The 13,484-nt window shown below is 38.3% G+C and overlaps 1 protein-coding gene and 1 pseudogene across 1 annotated transcript in view; both read right to left on the bottom strand.

Annotated features, from left to right (window-relative positions):
- Positions 1 to 259: 259 nt before the first annotated feature.
- LOC133092830 (small nucleolar RNA SNORA11) lies at positions 260 to 377 on the bottom strand (annotated as a pseudogene).
- Positions 378 to 12,314: 11,937 nt separating this feature from the next.
- The window catches only part of TNIP3 (TNFAIP3 interacting protein 3), a 34,459-nt gene continuing 33,289 nt past the window's right edge, over positions 12,315 to 13,484 (bottom strand). Inside the window, 1 exon segment of the mRNA XM_061191120.1 lies at positions 12,315 to 12,890. Coding sequence (XP_061047103.1) covers positions 12,810 to 12,890 — 81 coding nt within the window. The 3' untranslated portion in view covers positions 12,315 to 12,809.

Genomic DNA, 13,484 nt, shown 5'->3' with positions numbered 1-13,484 from the left:
CAAACTCCTGACCACCACTGATCTTTTTATTGTTTCCACAGTTTTGCCGTTTCCAGAATGGCATATAGAATCTATTTTTCTTTTTTTTTTTCCTTGAAAAGAGAGCTTCAAAGCCTTTATGTCTATAAGACCACTCATGGCCCACCCAGGCGAGGACTGGACAGGCTCTAGGTGGCAAACTTCCCCACTAAATACTGTAGCTTTTCTTCCAGTATTGAGCCCTGTCCCACTGGTCCTGCCCAGCAGCCACGTGGAGGACGTGTGTTGGGTATTTGTTGGGTATTTTGTGCCCCTTGTCACAGTGAGCCCAGATTCCTGTCAAGTGTGTTGTAAACAGATGAGCCATTTCTTCACGCTCCCTACTCTAAGCACACCCCTATAAGATGTTTTCAGTTATGTCTTTCTTTTAAGATTTTATATTTTCCTTTTTACCCCTCAATCCATCTAGAATAAACTCTTCAGCTACAACGTAACTTCTAAACAAAAACATTTTAAAGATACATTATAGCTATATAGATATTATAGATGCATAGTTATTGTAGATTTATGTACAGGAGCATTGGCACATGGTATAAGATTTTGGCAAGTACTTTCTGAGGATCCTCTCTGACTTTTGGGAGCCATCTGGCTCAGAGAGCTGCTCTCAACCACGTGGAAGGTTTAGGATTAGAGCCCTGACCCTGTCAGGAAGGACCACGTGGTCCAACACTGCAGGTGCTGGGTCAGTATGAGGAAGGTTCTTAGTCAAGAATTATCTTCCAAAAATCAAAGACAGTGATTTCCAAGTGGATGAAAAAGTGAAGAAAGAAAAGCAGCTTTTTGCTTAAGAAAGTTTGTGAAGAGTGGAAAAAGAAAACCCAGTGACTTCAGTGAATGCCGGTACAGCGGAAGAGAGGCAGCCCCTTTCTGCACAAGCTAACAGGATGCTAGTCAAGAACACAGAGAAATGTCTTAGACCGTGAACTGTGTGCGAAGATTCAGAGACTCCAAAAAAGAACTTGATGATTCTTATTCCATAAAGAGCCATAACAGATGGCCTTTCTCAGAAAAGTGTTCTCTGCTGGCCTGGTTGATAATCGTAATATAGTTTTGTAGTGGCTGCTAATTTACCAAAGATGGCCTCAATGCTTCAAACATTGACACTTAAGTATAAAGGAACGTCTGGCTGTAACGTTCCTGTGGTTCCCAGTGAAGCGAAGCTGATTGGTTTTGCTCCTGCAGTGTCAGATGATGGGTGTTCTTTGATGCCGTCCTTTCTCCATTACACTAATAAGCCCTCAGCCTTTCCTCTTTCTGCCAACTGCCTCCTTCCCCTTGCAAAAGCTTAGTAATATCAGAAGATTGTGAAGAGGTCAGTTTAGATGAGAATGGGAGAATAATTTTTTAAAGCTTCCCACACTCTGAGTTCTGCTTCTTATTCTAGCAATCCTCAATCCAAGAACATGTAAATGCCACACTGGCATGACTGTTGCTAACTTTTACAAGCTGCAGTGTAACGTCCTTAGCAATCAATTTGGACTTCGCTTATAAAGAATTTGAAATGCACTCAGGTGGTATGTTTATTGGTACAAAAGAACTTTCAGAAAGTCATCAGAAGAAAAAACTTTTTATCAGAAGTTTAGTTTTTCTTTTATTGTTAATTTTTTGTTGGATTATTGTCCATCAGACTATTTAATTCTGTACTTTATATATATATATATATATATAAGATTTAACATATATATCATATATAAATTGTTTTTACATATTATCTATAAAGGGAAAACATCTGGCATATATGTTTCTTGCCATTAATTTCCTTTTTTGCTTAAACAAATAGCTTCACGTGTATCTTTGGAGTATCTGTACTTCCAGTTTTTGAAATAATCTAATTAGGAACTAGGAGGCATATTCTATTCAAACTAATTGACAATCTGATTGTCTTTTGGAAATTGGAGTTGTCTTGCAGACATGAACATCAAGAGTGTGCCTGAAGCTGGAGTATTGCCGGATCTCCAAAATGTCTCTACATAGAGTGACATATGTAAGTTCAGCTTCATAAGGATGCTTACAAACTAGGCTATAACATAAAAAGTCCTCATTCTGCAAATTGCTAACCCCATATCCACACCTGTGATTTAGCTTCTCCTTGAGTGATATGATTTGTTTTTCTAAAGAAGGTAAATGTGAAAACTGGAATCTGAGTTTAACTTGAAATTCCTCAGAACTGCAAGATAGAATAAAAATTTTGAAAAGAATTTTGTGTAATAGCCAAAACGTAAAATGCTCTTAGGTTTTAAAAGTAAGCATTTCTGGCCCAAGTAGCCCTTGGCTTTGAACTGTGGCCTATATATAATGAAACTAATAACTTTCAGATTTTTAAACAGAAAGATAAACTCTCAGGGAGGCGGGCTCTTTGCATGGTACCATTGCTACATTCTAACTAACCCTAGATATGGGAGCACTTTAATGTATTTTTTAAAATGCAAATATATACTACTAAGAAATAAGGTATTTATAATCACTTTACCATAAATTAAGACATTATAAAGCCATAATAAAATGTAATGTAATTTAATTTTTGCATATTATTTATACAAGGATACCCCTGAAAGATGATTGAAAAGATAAACGAAAAATGAAAGTATAATGCCAAAAAAATGACAAGTGCTGCTCCATTATCTCTTTGTATGTCAAGTTGTCCAGCATTGGTTGGTATTCCCTCTACAGTTCCTTTGTAGACCAACTGATTTTTTTAGTTTAGAAACTTGTATGAGAATTTTTTAAAGTTTAGGATTATTATTTTTGTAATACAAATAGTTTTTTCAGAATGTGTCTGTATAGTCTTTAGTTCATTCTGTCTGGATCAGGATGAGCTCTTTTAATTTGCATGCTTTGATCCATTTTCAGTTGCTTTCAAATTGAACATCGTTATCACTCCTTGTTGGGTTTTCCTGGGGCTTACATCTAGGTTGGTCTGCCCCTCTGTCTATCACCATCGACTTGGAACATTCCACCCATTCCTCCCGTCATCTGCAGCTGTGTCTTCCTCATCTGGGTCTATACCACCCACCCTATGGGTGTGCTATACTTCCTTTCCTGTACTTCTAGCCTGTCCCAGCCACTGAAGCTAACCCTATGTCTTTGAGTGGTATGTGATAGGATAACCCTTTCTGTGTTTGAGCCACTCTTTTAATAAGCATAATATATCTAAACTTAACAGAGAATAATCACTTTTTATGCTTTTGTCTTGCAGAGATAATCTTTGGATGGCATCTGATTTTTGTGTTAATTCTATTTATGGTATCTTTATCAACATGACTTAAATTCGCCACAAGTTGGGAACAGTTCACAGAGTGAGTTTCGTAACTTGCAGTTTCACATGAAAAGATCTGAGAACTCCTACAGTAAAAGCTGGGTTGGACAAAGCATTTCTTACATTTACGAGGAAATCCTTTCCTGCACAGCTCCTATTTTTCCTCCTATCAAGCACATTTTGGGAAATGTTACCCAAGAGAAATTTCTTTAACCGTCACAGTAAGCAAAGGGAGCTAACATATGATGAAAACCACCCAACTGCCAAACATCACATATTTGATATCATTTAACTTTTTACAAAAATCTGAGATTGTTTTCTTGTCATTTTTCAGTTATGAGAACTGAGGTTTATTAACATCAGGCACACTTGCTCACGTTCATACCTGTGCAATCAGGGCCAGAATCTGTACCTGACTCCAAATCCCGTGCTCTTTCTACAAAATTTTCTACAAAATTTACTCATTCATTACATTCTTATTTGATAGAAGTGAATCTCTTGAAGATCTCAGATAAAAGCTCTTAAATTATCTCAACTATTCCTATTGGGAAAAAAACTCTTATTTTTACCTGATGATTTTTTCATTTTACTGGAAAGCAATCAGTGGAGGGTGAAGGAAATAGATACTAAATAATTTGGTAATGAAGCAAGAATTAATGTCTAAAGGTAAATTAAAAGTTTGCTAAATATTGTTAGTGGTAGTTTCTTTTGAAAAACATATGACAAACTGGAAAAAAATTAAATTTACGAATATAAATATAAATTTATGTCAGAAACATTGGCCTACCCCTTCCTTATATTTTAAAAATTCATTTTAACTTTGTAAAGTTTCTTAGTGATTAATCTATGTCCTGGGATTAACTTTAATGTTTTATGGGAAAGATAGATTTCTGCCATACTGTTGGAACCTATTGAACTAGGAGTAATAATAAATTAAAGAAAAAATAAATTAAAGGCTAGTTATTCTTTTGGGGAAAATGGATCTACATTTTGCTAATTAATGGAATAATACATTTTGATTAAAAAACTTACAAAGTTTTGCTAGAATATTTGAATATTATAATAGTTTGCTCACTTTAAATTGCCAAAATTTGACTGATTGCCTCCTGTGATTTATAGAAGGAAGATAATACTTCTAGAGACATTGAAAGACTGAGGAATAGGTTGGAAATTAAAAGGAGATTCAATCTCCCCTGGCTTCAATGCATTCTCCCCACAGCTGCTAGAATACTTTTCCTTAGACAATAGAAAGAATAGGAACTGCCTCTCTTTGGTATCACCCATGCATCACGCCACACACAGTACAGTTTTATGCAAATAAAAGAAATTTCCAATAAAATGACAATGACAAATAATAATCCAAAATAGATCATTGATCAAGATGAGAGTTAGGATATGTGTAGAATTGGCCAAATGTCCAAAAATGTATTGATTTACAAGAGAGTTTTAAGCCATCAGGAATTTTACCTTAACTTCTTATTGAGGAGCTGCCCTGTATTTGAATTCACATTTTGCTGCAGAATAATATGAAGTTTATAATGCTAGAGTTCAACTTTGCTGGAAAGTAACACCACCATCTCACTGAGTTTTAAAGCAGAACTCATTTGGTATAGTTCTTTCACAAAGGAATTCTATTACCTATGATTTATTTATTAACAACCTATTAAAATGTAGATTATCAGTTATATGCAAGTAGGCACCTCAATGAAAGAAATCAGGAAATTAGACATGGGCTTTGGTGGTTTTATTTCACTGGAACTTTTCCCAAAGTTGCTTCATTAAAATATTTTCTTAAGGAGCTTTGTCAGATTTTGGAGGAAATTCAAATGAATAATTGTATTTTATTTTTATTATGAAGTTTTCCATTTTAAAATATATTTGAGTGTACTGTGCAGTGATCCAAGGTAATATTTTGTCAGACTTGCAAGCATAGCATTTGAATTGTTTAACTCATCTGATTATATTGGATCTGATTATATTATTATAAAGCTACCACCAGTCCTACTTTCCATTTTCAAAGATATAATAAAGAAAAAAATATGTATATTGTATGTGTACATATATTCTTCACAAGACCCTTGACCTAAACTCTGAGCTTTAACTCCCACATTTGTGATTAAGATTCGTTTGTTTCAAACTACAGAAACTAACTCTGACTAACTTAAAGAACTGATTGGAGAGATACTGGGTTACTCACATGAGTAAGAGGGAAGTTGTAGAACATGGTCAATCTTAAGGGGCCAAGGTAGCAACCACTATCCCCTCAAGGCACTCTGCTGCCTTGAAGTTCAAATTCCAGCAAGGGAAAGTCCAACCGGCTGGTTTGCATCACATGGGTGTCCCTTGCCTAGGAGAGGACAGGACACTTTAGATCAAACTGGGTCCAGTGGGGAAAAAGATAATTTTCCTAAAGGATATTAAGGTGCTATTCCCAAAAGAAGATGGAATGGATGTTTGGAAATCAAGAAAGCAACAATTTCTCAAATACCTTTAATAAAGTATTATGCTAGAGTAACTTTCCTCAGAGAACCAGGAAATCTTATATGTATTTTTTATCATTCTTTTGAGTATGCACATGCAAAGATATATAAGGAATAATATTGCCTAATAATTGACCTTAAAGCATATAATTGACAAGAGGTATTGAGCTATGTCTAAGATTGAGTTAATTGGAAGTATCCCATTTTATAAATGAGGTAGTTACCGTATATGTAACCCAAGTTTTAACTCCGAGCTCGTGTAGATAGAGAAATTTGTTACAGCATTTAGAAAACTGGTGATTTTATTCACATATATCTGTTGGGAGAGAATCCTCCTTGGGAATATCCCATTTCTTTACATCTTGCAAGCAGAGACACTGATTGCCTTAGTTCTGGATTATCTTTTCAAAAATATTTTTCAGGGGCTTCCCTGGTGGCGCAGTGGTTAAGAATCCGCTTGCCAATGCAGGGAACACAGGTTTGAGCCCTGTCTGGGAAGATCCCACATGCTGTGGAGCAACTAAGCCTGTGTGCCACAACTACTGAGCCTGTGCTCTAGAGCCCGTGAGCCACAACTACTGAGCCCGTGTGCCACAACTACTGAAGCCCATGCACCTAGAGCCCGTGCTCTGCAACGAGAGAAGCCACCGCAATGAGAAGCCCGTGCACCGCAACGAAGAGTAGCCCCCGCTCACGGCAACTAGAGAAAGCCCGCGCGCAGCAACGAAGACCCAACACAGCCAAAAATTAAAAAAAAAAAAAAAAAAAAAAAATATATATATATATATATATTTTTTTTTTTTTTTTCAGAAGATAGAGGAAGTATCTCCTTCTGGAGTAGGTGGCAGACAGGTTTGCTGCCCAATATAATAAAGATAATGTCTCTTTCCAAAGCAACAGTCAGGCAGGATTACTGCCCATCATAAAAGGCTTGGGTTCTCTAAATTTAGGGTTCCTTTCCTGTAATGTGGCCACTGCATGTGTAGATGTCACCTGGCCCTCTTCACTTTGCCCTGTGGGAATCAGGCTCAGATAACGGGCACAAGGAAATGCTGATACTGTGGCTGCCGCTATTGCTGGGGGTAATGAAGTCTTCTGTCTCTGACCCAGGAATCTTGTGTCTTCTGCTAGCATTCCTGAAACTATGGCAGCTGACTTATGTATTTCAGACTTTTACAGTTCTTGACAATAGCAGCCTTTATCAACATTGACATTTTTCTTTATAGATATTGAAACCAAGGAATTTATTGAGTCCCTACCATGTACCAGCCACTGTGTTAACCTCTTTATATACATAATTTAATCCTTAAATAATCCCATAAATTAATAACCCTTTTCTTCATTTTGTGCCTTAGCACTTAGAGAATTCATTAGAATTCATTTCAGAGAGAGCCTTGCCATTTGTCTGTCTGTTTGTTTTGGTGACAGAATACATTGATAATACTCTTGAGTAGAGGGTAAGACCTCAAGGACACATTTGAAAAATAAATGACTGTCATTATATTTATGACAAAGGGGTAAATGTTTGTTGCTACTGAAAGAAGGGAAAGAGTTGGAAGTTAGAGAAAATGTCAGAGACTGAATACTAAGTGGAAAAAGGCAGAAGAGAAAGTAAAAATAAAAATAACAAGGCAATAAAGCTGTGGTAGAGGGCAAGGCAGGGTACACAAATACTAGATAGGAACCTGTAGTGGGATGCTATGAATGCAATCCCCATGATCCCACAAATCTTTAAGACAGACTGTACAAACCATGAGAAACTCATTTCAGGGATTAGATTACTTGTGGATCCTCTGGAAGGTTCCGAATTTCATATCCAGGTTTACATCCAGGGTGACATGAGGTTTGGAGGTCATGGTGAGTTGGTAAAACAGAGATGGCAAAACAGAGATGGCAAGCCAGAGGGTCTTGAAGCCCCCAAATACTATGTGGGATACTTACTCAAGGAAAACCTGATGCTCATAGAGGTTGAGTATTTTGGTCAGACTCACAGAGTTATTGTGCTGCGTGGCAGAGGTTTTAAAAACGGAACATTTTCATTATGTTTAAGTAGAGAATCGCATGCAGAAATACAGTGAAGAAGGTTTTTTTCGCTTAACTTATGTGGAACCCAAATATCAAAGCAATTAACATAACCAAGCTGGTGCAAATGATTTTCAATGCTTGATTTGGATATCTTGAGTATGTCGGCTATCTCCTGCGTGGTATAACAATGATTGTTCTCAATTAATGTCTTGATTTGATCGCTATCAAGTTCAACTGGTCTACCCGACCGCGGAGCATCGTCCAGCGAGAAATCTCCAGCACGAAACGTCGCAAACCACGTTAGACATGTTTGATCAGCCACAACACCTTCTCCATACACTGCACAAATCTTTTTTTGTGTTTCAGTTGCATTTTTACCTTTCTCGAAATAGTAAAGCAGAATATGCCGAAAATGTTGCTTTGCTACTGCTTCAAAGGTCTCTGGTTTATGGGACTAGATGAATGACAATTCTGTAGATGAAAATAGGAAATAGAAGACAGAGTGGGTTTAGAAGGGACGATGGCATTCATCACAGTTTGGGACGCACTGAGCTCTTTATTAGGAAACAGGAGAGGGGTCTGGATTAAGTAATAGGAATCTGGAGACCCCCGTGTAAGTTGCCACATCTGAGAGAACTTGAGATCATACTGTTTACATTCATGCTAGCATCCATCTTGCCTTTTTGAAACTTCCGTTACTTAAAAGGAACATGAGAAAAGTCTGAAAAAAGGAAACTGAAGGGAAAGATGTTTTTGGTTGGCATTCAGGAGTGGTCAGGAAGCAGGAAGACATTAGGGTCTCCACCCGGGAACAGAGAGAAAGAACCTATGGAAGTTAAACAGAATCAAAGGAGGAGAGAAGGCTTAAGTCTCATTCTTTACATGCTAAATCCTGCTCAATGCTGTAACCCCTTGTGAGAAATGCGGAGTATCATCTCTGCCTAGGCCGGCCCCTGCGATCTTGCATATGCGTTCCCTCAGCCCCCCTTCCCAGGGCAGATGGAAATGGCCCGAGTGTGGCAAATGCACGTGAAGCGACACACTGAGCAGCTTCACCAGCACAAAGCCAGCCTCTCGGCCTGCAGAGGCGGCTCCGAGTGGAGGGGGCCTCGTGCTTGCCAGCCGCCTCTGTGTCTGTGTTGGCTGATGTGGGTCGTCATCATCTGAGGGCCGCAGAGGGGGAGAGGAAGAAGGGAGCTGTGAGGTTCCCCCGCAGATGTGCAAATGCTCCCCCCAGTCAAGGGCAGACTCAGGAAAGTCAGCTCATGTGATGATTCTCCCAACAAATGAATTCTCAGTAATAGGTTAAGAGCATTGGGAAGCCCTAGGGTTGGGCTTAGTTTACCAGAGCAGCACTTCATGAGCCTCATGTACTGCGCTCCTCCTTCTGACGCTGGAGTGGAATAAAGTGGAAGAAGAGCAGAGAGAAATTATTTTAACTTCTGAGTGCAGGACACAAATTGGTGAAACTCACGCATTTCCACAAACATTAAATTCCCCTCCTATTACTCAGCAATTATTGGCAAGTTAATTGGTTCTAGATCTCAACATTATCACTTCCTGTAGGAGGCTTAAGATAGAGTTTGTCAATATTCTTGGCAATATATTACACACACACCAGCATTTGAGGCAAAATGGAAAGAAATAACTTTATTATGCAAAATTTTCCATTTGAATATATCTACCCGGCCACAAACGGAGAAACTAGAGTCCCACAGGGCTGCCTGGAAAGCTGGGGAGGCAGAGGCGGGGCGTGTGTGTGTGCATGTGTGTATAGCATGTGTGTGCTGGCAAAACTTTCCTTTTCTATGGAATCACAAAGGCTGGAGGTATACCTGTTTCCCCGTAACACCTGTTTCCCTTGGAGCAAAGACTGATGAAAGTGAAGAGGTAGTTATATAAGATGGAAACTAGGCAAGAGAAATTATTTCTAAAATTATTGAAAAGTGAGGATTAGAGCAAACATTTTCTTTTCTTTTGAGCTTGTACTTGGAGCTTAAGCAATTTTAAGCCAGCAAAAGGATCATACTGTGGCTGCAACAGCAGTGCAACTGATTTAATATCTGCCTAGGATTTAACATCCTGCAGGTGCCCAGGATGATTAGAAGCAAATGACAGAAATGAAACGGGGCAAAGGGACCCTCAAGTTGGGGAGAATAATGGCTGCTAAATGATTCTGTCCTCCCCTCCAAATATGGACTCAACCAAAATTAGTGCATAGACAAAGAATCAGTGTGAGATGCTTTGAGCTGCCTGGACATTTTTGAAAATAAGTGAGTGTTTAAAGAATAATTGTTAAATTGAATCATTGAATTGGGAGATATATGTCTTTTAGATTCAATTCTACCAGTGTCTGAGCTACATGAAAAAGTATCAATACATGAAAGCAACCAATCAGGCCCATACTTCTACCTTTAATGCATTTTAACGTTAAATGTACATTTTCCTTTTTCTATGTAGGAGCTTAAATGAGATACTTCTCTTAACCCAGGGGGTAACATAAATTCTATAAAATATATAGTATTTTTTATCGAAATACTTTCTCCTAGAAGTATGCTCTTATAACTGCAAATTGATGAAGACCTAAAGAACCATAAAACAAGTGGAACTTGCTGGAATAATTTAGGAAGCAGAATTATAGCATGCATAGAACTGGGCTGCCAGCCCTGGGGCAGTTTTGAATCCTGGCTCTGCCATTTTCTTGCCATGAGACTTGGATTAATCACCTGTAACGACGGGATAATTATACCTCTCTTGCTGGGTGATAGAGCTCAATAAATAAACTAAGGAAAATCATCTGAAGTTAGTCCATGCTTAATAATATTAGAAATTTAGTCTGAAATATTATTTTTGTTGATAAGGAAAATGAGGTTAAAAAAAATCTATGCTAGTGAGCGTTACAGGCTGGCCTCACTCCCAGACCTAACTAGACTCCAAGGAAGGTTTTCTTCTGACATCACATCACAACCATGACAAAGTGAATACATCTTTCTCTTCATGTGATACCTTCAAGTCAATGATCGAATTCTCCATGATCTTTGAAAACTTAAAATATGCCTGGTCTTACATTTCCAAAGTAATAGACCACCGTGTGGTGTGACTTCCTCTCTTTTCAAAGGGATAGAGCTACTCCTCACGCAGTTTCTACAAACTGTGTGTGATAATGAAGCAAGTGCCACAGCACAGGGGTGTGACCTTTATAATGAGCTGAGACAGAGACGTCCCCAAATGATTCTGGAGAGGGTCACCAGAGGGATTGGCTGACTCGCAGGCCGGGGATGTGGAAACCTGTCTTCTTGGAGCTACAGTAGTACCCTGGGCAAGGGGTCCTCTTTGCACATTTGCAGTCACCCACCGGGAGTTCAAATGAAATTAGGTCTCGCCTAAACTGGATTTTCTCCCAATACATTAGCATTTGTACAATCTTGCCAATGTTTGGCAGTTTGCTAATTAGTAATAGGATGACTTCAGTAATAGTAATGGCATGATTAAATCATGTTTTACTGCTGTTGAATTGACCTATAACAAGGCTACCAAGGGGTACTTCTTATATATACGTTCAAATTTTATTCTAGTGAGCACACCTCAGTTGGCAAACTTAATCCACTACCAGAAGTTGGATTACGACTTTTTCACTAATTCAAGGAAATGGAAATTTAAAAAAATACACCAAAATGTTATGATGCAACTATTGTTTTTCTGATTCACTTATACTGAAGTATTGGCCAAGAATGATTTGTCTCTTTAATCAGTAGTAGAAAAAACAAAGCTTTAGTGAATTAACATAAGAGAAGGATAATTCTTTCTCAAGAATTATCAAGAATTAAATAGCCAAAGACTGAGGTTGAAAGTATTTAACTGCTTAGTAAGGCTCTTTCATCTTCCTATTACACAAAGCTTCAAGTATTTCCAGAAATTGAAAAAACAAAAAAAGATTGAGCTGGAATTAAGCAGAGTAACTTTTGGAAGTTGGAGCTAGACAGTCTCAGCTCTTATCTCTGGACTGTTTATTGGACTGCAGCTTCAGTTGACGCTCCTGGTTTTCTTTAGTTACTTCTAGAAGTACAGACATCCGTGAGTCTCACACTCCTGCTTTATACCGCCTCGCAGAGATGATCTCCAGTTGGTCCTAGTAGAATCCTTATTAAATGGATGAACTTAATACTTTGAAACCTGCTTAATCTTTAGACATCTGTCACGTCACTGTATAATTTAATTGCAATAAAATTTGGATACATTCGTTTTCCGTTTTAATTGGTTTGAGAAGACAGAGTTACGTTTTTTGTTAATAATTACGCAGATGCACAGGAAGAAAAACACAGATTTAACTGCAAATCGATGTGTCTCTGAACTACTTCTCTAAGTATATATGTACGCAGCAAAGCCATCACCAACACATTAGGCTTTTATGTTTCATAATCTAGTCCAGCTAAAAATGAAGCAGGCTCACAATTTCTCATCTTAAAAAAATGATTTGTTTATAGTTTCAAGTTTACCATTCAGATCGAACCACTCACTTAGTTTAAGAATGTATATACACTTCTTTCATTCTATTTATAGTTTCACTAAGGACAACAATGATGAACATAGTATCTAGATAAACTGGCTAAAGAACTAAGCCCCGATAAAAATAATGGGAGCAATGTTAAAATTTTACTACCCCAGAAACTTTTCCCCCAGGGAACGCATATTTAAATCAACATACGATATTACTGCACTGTGAATGGAGCTGCTGAAATCATGAAATCATCCCTGTGAGTCCAACAGCAATGTGCTGAAGAGAGTTTCAAGGCGTGGTGCCTCATCCATCAACCAAATCTCATTTCGAGGAAGCCGGAAGTTGTGATAGGTTGTATAATTTTGGCCCCTAGGACTTGATCAGGATCTCAGCTGGCACAGCCTTGTCCTCCATCCGTGCCAAAGGGAAACATTACCAGGTATAAGCAGTGGCGGAGGTGATGTGCAGGTGTGGCGGACACAAGCCACAGTAAGAAGAGGAACGAGGGCCCTCAGCCGAGCTCTCCCTCGGCCTGTGTGCTCCTCCAACAGCGTGTGCTTCTACGCATTGGCTTTCTTTTCTGAGGAGAAACCTATGAAAAACAGCAGGAAAATGTTTCAGATTGAAAATTAAAAATTCATTTCTCTTCTTCTGGCTTAGGGCTAACATAAACTTCGAGGCTGGCGAGAAAAGAAGTATTTTGTTCATGAGCACCCACAAGTTTACACTGAGAAATCAAGAGGCAGCAAATGGAAGGTTATTATTTTCAGGACTGACATATGCTTACCATTTCGTGAAACCACTTGTGGCCTAGTCCTAATCATGCCTGACCAGGATATACTACTTCTCATTCTTGCTGGCATTTTGGTGGCTCTGGCATTTGCTTATGAAAGTGAGTCATATGTGTTACTATTTGGTTCAGTACTCATCCCACAGAGAGAGAACTGCCAAATAAAGTACTTTAAAAATACGATACTGGGTGCGTTCTTGCCGAAGCCATAGAAAAGATCACAGTTCTTATGATGTGAGAGTGTATCATGAAAACCAATATGAAAAATTTGGAATATTTTAGTAAGACCTGGATAAAATGCCACAAATAAGTGCCATAGGGAAAACAAAATCAAAGAAGTCTACTCATGGCAACAGAAAAAAAAAAATCGCATAAATGCCAAGAAATAAGGTGTTT

Source organism: Eubalaena glacialis, chromosome 5 (genome assembly GCF_028564815.1).
Source record: "Eubalaena glacialis isolate mEubGla1 chromosome 5, mEubGla1.1.hap2.+ XY, whole genome shotgun sequence".
NCBI lineage: Eukaryota > Metazoa > Chordata > Mammalia > Artiodactyla > Balaenidae > Eubalaena > Eubalaena glacialis.
The sequence above is the reverse complement of the archived record's forward strand: the minus strand, read 5'-3'. Positions and strand labels throughout refer to the sequence as shown.